Source organism: Ylistrum balloti, unplaced genomic scaffold, assembly GCF_031769215.1.
Source record: "Ylistrum balloti isolate Yb309-2 unplaced genomic scaffold, AGI_CSIRO_Ybal_v1 Utg369842, whole genome shotgun sequence".
In the NCBI taxonomy this organism is placed as follows: Eukaryota; Metazoa; Mollusca; class Bivalvia; order Pectinida; family Pectinidae; genus Ylistrum; species Ylistrum balloti.
In genome coordinates this window covers 81700-88714 of record NW_026781999.1, presented here as the reverse complement: position 1 = coordinate 88714, position 7015 = coordinate 81700, and the positions used below count along the sequence as shown (strand labels likewise).

Genomic DNA, 7015 nt, shown 5'->3' with positions numbered 1-7015 from the left:
TTGTGAAATCATTTTTGGGATCACTGTCAGGAGTGGCTCTAAATACAGAATGACACAACATATTTAAAATTTAAATGTAATTTAGGAAAGCACAAGTTGTTACAATGATGCAGGCTGATATCAGAGTCACATCATATTGTTTTCCAATAGGGTGTAATCAAAATCACAAAATATAAGTTTGGAGAGGATATCAATTTACTTGTCAGTTTTTCATGTTTTTTTTTTAACCCAACCTTCAATTTTTCCAAGAGAAATGACCCAATTTGCCAAAGTAAAAGAAACTGCATTTATCTGAATTAAATGGTGGTATTCTTGCCTTTCCTTTGTTTTCCAAATCATTGAATTAATCTATATTTCTGAAACACTGAAGTAAAATGTATTGTCTGTATTAATCCAACTTTTCAGGATAGAAATAATTTGATTCTTCAGAATGTTAAAAAATGAAGTATTCTCCTACATTTATTGGATGCCTTCGTTAATTTCTCATGTAGAAAAATAACTTTGAAAGTAAAAATAAACAATCACAATAGTATCCCAATAGACTCTGGACCAAGTCAATAACATCACAATGGAAATTTCACTAGTGAAATACCATTGTGATAATAATAACATTTTTGGTAACAATTGTCACTCCTACTGGCTAGGAGAAAGCTATGTCTGTGGTCAAGTCATTTTCTAACTCAATAAAATTGGTTGAAATGAAATTAAGTCCATTATTATTTTATTTGAAACACTACTGTGAAACTCACGCTAAACGTTCCTTGCTCTCCTCTGGAGACAAATCTTCAAAATCATGAGCCTCCTCCTTGCCAAGAAATGCTTCATGATCATAGTCTTCATTGTGCTCACTGTCGTCATCATGAGGTAGGTCACTGAGTTTCTATGGGAGAAATACTTTGGTATATTACAACATATTACAACAAATTTCTTAAAATATGCTCTCTTGGCTAATCTGTTTTGTGGGGGAATTTCGCTATCCCAATCTCTCCAAATTTTTAAAAAACAAGCCTACAGTTAATGCTGCATGCGACACTCGTCCCCTGCTGTTAAATAGAGGATCTTACATGAGTGTCAATGTATTATGGAATTCATTGAACGAGTTTAATAAATTCCATGATACATTGACACGAATGTAAGATTCTATATATCACATAACCAATTAAAATGGAAAAATTGCCAGAAAACTACAATTTACTTCCACTATGCAATCAGCTGTTTCTATATAGGTCAAAACCAACGCACAGTAATCATAGTTTTATCCATCCGTGCTGCAAATAGTACCTTTTTTCAATGATTGAATAAGAGATTGTTATGTTCCAAAATAATATTGACAAAGTAAAGCATTTAAACTCTGTTTAATGCCAAAATAACTTTAAAAAATCACACAAAAAAATCTTCTGGAAATTCACTTGATATTGGTAACATGACGTCACTCGCCTCGTCATCACGGGTCATCAGGTTCAGCCTAACTGCTACAGTTACTGCGAATCACTGTCACTTTCAATGATAGTTTTTCATTTATTTCTGGTAACTCAAAAAAGTTTCATGCCATACAAAGTTTTGCTCAACGTATTCTTGTTTAATTGATCCTGTATAAACTTCCTACCTCATATTCTCTGATTGAAACCAAACCACTTGGTTTAGGGGCAACAGGACCGCCATCCGGAGCGGTCGTCTGCTGTTGGGAGGGATCTACCACCTTTTCAATACGATTGCGCTCAAGCTCAATTTGAAAGTCAATCCCACACAATTCAACATTATAAAATACAGCAAACCCCCCGTGGGATTATCTCCTTCACCAAACCAGTCCCCTTCTTAGCAATAAAAACTGTGTCGCCAATGTTGATCTGGTCAGCCATATTTTACTACAGTTTGTTGTCATAATAAATAAAAGTAGTACGTGCGTGAGCGTATGAATACGTTCACACGGTTTTGACCAATCAGCAGACCCCAAACCTTTATTACACATGTGTATTACCATTATTATGACATGGGCGTATGACATGGGAAAACGGGTCGGTTATGTGATAAAAAGAATTCTAAGCAATCTAGAATTTTATAGCATTTTGTATTACCCCACAACCAACATGTTATGAAGCTTCATAAAATCCATCCATCTTTTCTCAAGTTATCGTCTGTTAAACCAACATCTGGACGGATGGAGACAAACATGATAGTCTCCTTTGGTTTCACCAAGGGATCTAATAAAACGTTATAGATTTCACTGTAAGCATTAGTAATATCTATTTTTCTAAATTTAATGGTAATAGTTTATACTAAATGTAAATTTGTTCTATGGTTTGATGTTTTCTTCTGGTGTCATACTGACAGTTATGTTGATAGTAAATGTATTTGGTCTTATTTCACCTGGGGATATTTTTGTTCTTGAAGTCTTAAGACTACAATACAGAAAACATCAATATTCCCATTCCCTATCTTTTGTTTTATAATAAATGTGTTTAAGGATTCATGAGATATATTCGAAATTGATCGAGGGCGACCTTTGACCTTGATCGATACCCACCATATCATCTGATCTGGTGAAGATCTTGACATTGTGATGTTGAGGTGAGTATACATACTTTAAATAAGTCCAAGGTTTCACAAGATATCTTTTAAACAAGCTTTGTACGCATACACACAAGATTACTACATCCCCCTGAACTAAGTGGGAGGTCCTTACCGAGTGGCAAGAATAACAGATAACACATATGTAATTTGAGACATATTTGCCCAGTACTAACTTCCTCAGATATCTACAAAAGTTTTTAAGTAATAGTCAAACATCAACTGTCAAAATTCAAAATGGCTATCACCAATGGTACATAAGTAAATCAAGTTCCATGAAGAACACTTTTTTTATAGTTCTTACAAAATAATCACAGTAAATTCAACTTCCAATGTCAAAATCAAAATGGCTGCCATATCTAAAAGGATCACACGTCTTTGTCAAAATCCAAAATGACTGCAGGCAGTCATCTTCAATATTCCTTCATGCTTAAATGTGACATGCACAACTTATTACAGAAATTACATTGACTTTTAAGAAAAACTTACAGTTTCATGTACACGTTTTTCACCTGGCTTTGGGATGGCTGAACAGTATACTACCACCATCAGCACGACAAGGAGACAGACTGTCAACAGCTTCATGGTCAATGGACGACTGGACATCTGAATATCAAATGTAATACTTGTACTTGCAAAAATGAGGCATAGAGACAAAATGATATATATATAGATTAAATACAAAGCATTAGCAATTTATTTAAATCAGCTTTACAAAATAAACATAAAGCCACATAACCACAAACAAGTGTTTATATATGCCTGGGGTGTGCATGATGTGCACAGTCTGTGGGCTTCTGAAAAGTTCAACATTTAATATGAAAATAAATAATACTAAAGTTTTTCATAAATCGGTCATACTGCATGAATCTTTGCACTTTAAATATCAAATATTAAACCTATAGGACTTATTTTCTTATAGCACATCTGTCATATTAGTATAGCCCTTGTACTGATAGACTATCCCACCTAACAAATATTTATCTGAGTAATATTCAAAGGCTTCAAAACTTTTGTTTTATAAAAACTCAAGTGTATTCTCAGACTAAACAGATACTTATAAATCAATGGATTAAAATCTATTAACATAAATGAGACTTAAGAACAATGATCTTTTCACGGATACACTACCAGGTACCTGATTCAGTAGCCAGTTTACTACTTAATGACTCATTTTAGGATAAAATCTTGGCACCTCTTGCAATGAGATCAAATTTCAGCTGATGCAATTATTAACAAAGTTGCTGGAGAAAGGCATTATTTAGGTCAATACGCTTCTTTATTCACAACACATCACTTTTTTCTTAAATCATTCATCAATGTCTCAGTTGCTGCCCATCAATGTATACTTAGAATGTAGTCATATGGGCACTACTACTTGTATGTTTTTTCAGTTCTAAAGTAAAAATGAATCCAATAGGAATTCATTAATAAGATGTTTTCTGAAAAAAATCTTACTTAACTCATCAACACTTTTTCAGCTTTTAATTACATGTATCCTTGTACATACATATTGAATGAATGCTTCTAAAGTTTTTTATATCTACTATGGAAATGAACTTTTATCTCAGAAAAATTTTGATGCATATAACTATCGTAAAAAAAAACCCAAACAAAACAAAAATACAAACAAAAAAATCTGAACATTTACAACTATATTGAATAATAAAAGATTGCCTAATTTCTATGTATTTTGTGAACAATGCTTTTTACAATAACTTATGGTACCTCTTATTTTTTGATAAATACAAGTTGTGATTTAAAATAAATATTGTAAATGCTGGTTTAATATTTTCTAACTTTGACTTTTAAAAATAAGTATGATAAATCATGTTTACAATGGGAATTAAAACTATACTTTACATATCTATATAAGCCAATATTTAATCTATTATAAATTTTCTTCACCTTCATTTCTAGATTTCTGATTATTACTTTTATGTCTGTATACAAAAATCATTATTAAAAACGAAAGCCTGTTGATTATTCATTCAGTGTCTTTCTCGTAACAACTAGGTAAATAAACTAGAAAAAACGAATTTGTTTGTTAAAATATGCAGAAGAAAACACAATCAAAGAATAAAAGAATCACACTTGCATCACTGAAATTAAAGAATGACTTGATACAATCTGTATGTCACATAGACACAAAGGACTAGCCATCTTAACTCCTTTCACAGATTTTTTCCCTTACAGACCTATTTTTTTTAAATTATAAAAATTAATCTATTTATTTAAACTGTTTTGAATTTATTTTACAACAGAGTAGAACAATTAAAATATAAAGCAGAGGTACATTTTTTTCCTTTTGATGAAGCAAATCCCAGTAATATCAAAGCGATTAAATGAAAACTGACTGCCTTATAGTCGTTCTGTGGTTCAGCCTCATCAGCTGATGCAACCACGTAGCTGAGATGTTTGACAATAGAGCTCTCTGAACAAGTACAGGCTGACGTGGCAATACCGATCTAGACTTCATGTATTGCATTCAGCACTACGTCAGTTAACGAAATAAACTTCCCTTAAAACAGAATAAATTCTTCACATTTTCGGCTACAACTAACTGTTGTCTCTGGCGATCTGTTGATATATTAAGCTAAACAATAGCAAAGAAAATCTTCAAATTAACTGTACAAAGACGGCTCATCTCGGATCTAGAGACGCCCTTCTTCGCTTCCTCAGTCCGCTTCGTTCCATTAAAAAGCGGGGAAAATAAATTAGAATTATGAAATGAGTAATCATAAAAATTATCATGGACGAGTAGTTACGTTATGTTTACGTTGTCAGTAAAAGTACCGGTAAGTTTGTAACTCTTAGAAAGATGCTGAGATGGACGTACGTAATTCAATTCCACTTATAGCAACATACCTTTGCAAATCCAGAAAATATAAAGCCTTCGGATGTTCAAATGTCACTAGAAATGATGCACAATCGACGAACGATGCGTAGAACCGCCCTGTAAATGTTACTGTTAAATTTTGATACTTACAGAGTTATGGCACGTTGTGAATTTAGCCCGAGGTCCCTTGAAATTAACCTCATGTAAACCAACTATAAACCAATCAAAAAAGATAACAAAAGCATGTGACTATTTCTATCCAATCAAGTTCTGTCAACGTGGAGGTGGAAGTCTACGGTCAAAACCAAACACTCATGTAACCGCACACATCATTGGATATCTTTTCAGCATCCGGTTGCCTGCGTGGCATTGAAATTCGATATGTCAAATAACATGAGAGGGGCCATGGGGTTTAAAGATGATGTATTCTTAATCATAATGTAAAAAGTTGCATTATTGAGTATCGATACAACGCAGCGCCATTAAATTTGAATCAATGACACACAATTCAAAACGTTTCGCATAATCATCTACAATCACAACGTTGTGATAAAATTGCTTACTTTCGTTTTGCTTAGTTTTGCTCAAGTCCGGATTAGAAATACTGTTCTGTGAGCATCACATGAAAGTTATGAAAATGTCACTGAGATAAATTCTCTGTCTTTATAATAATTTGTGAAGTCCGATATCCTATTATGAATTACAACAAAGATTTAACATCAATAGCGGGATCAACAACATCTAACGTTAACTACAGTTTGAAATATCAATGTTTCTTTTGAAAAAGGAAATGGAATGCTGTTTGTCCCTTATTCTTTCTATTTATGATAATAGAATTTACACTGAAAGTTTAACATAAGAAACAATTTTAGCCCCTTAATATTACTGACGAGGGGAATAAGGGCGAAAGTGTTGTAAGGTACTTTTTTTTAATTTAAGGACCAAGTTTTTTTTTTAAGTGTGATAAGTTTAAGGACCAAGTGACGTTTTCCTACTTCTTTTGGGAGCAAAGACACGTCCACCATTCACCTTTTGCTGTATTTCTTGTGTGGGGTTATATAAAGTCGTCTGTGTGGGTATACAGTTGTACACAGCTTCACTTAAAAATCAATGCAACTAATAAAACCAACTTGTCAAGAAGTATTCATGTTTAAAATAACAAATTACGTAGCAATATTTTCACGAAAAAGCTGAAATATGGTGAGATTTTGAAGCTACTGGGTTAATTTGCTACTACATTGGTTTCTACTGGATAATATGGGTTGTCCCCTTAACGCTAGTTGAGTCGTAGGCACGTGAGCGCACTGGTAGAATGGGGCCAGTCATGGATAAGTGATTTTATCACATTTAGACTCGGAGACCCGTGCAGCCGTGGTTATAAAGGTATTTGCTGTGGCCTACATGTATATTACACATCTACTAGTCCGTAATAATACGGTACATAACACGTCGGACTTATATCGAATTTGAATCCGTGATAGCATAAACATCCATGCTCAAAATCACAAAATCTGTTGAATAAAAACATCACATTTTATTATATGAGTGCACATGGTCAGTTATTTCGGAAGACTCGCCAGTAAAACCACAACTGACAATCCCTGTGGT

The 7015-nt window shown here is 33.3% G+C and overlaps 1 protein-coding gene across 1 annotated transcript; it reads right to left on the bottom strand.

The window, feature by feature from the left end:
• Positions 1-749: 749 nt before the first annotated feature.
• LOC132545355 (calumenin-B-like) lies at positions 750-5609 on the bottom strand (the record flags this gene model as incomplete). The annotated part of the gene is made up of 3 exons (XM_060209035.1): positions 5558-5609; positions 3058-3174; positions 750-880 (listed from the first exon to the last, which is right to left on the bottom strand). Coding segments are annotated over exons 2-3 (248 nt in total), but the record flags the coding sequence as incomplete, so codon positions are not given.
• Positions 5610-7015: the final 1406 nt, after the last annotated feature.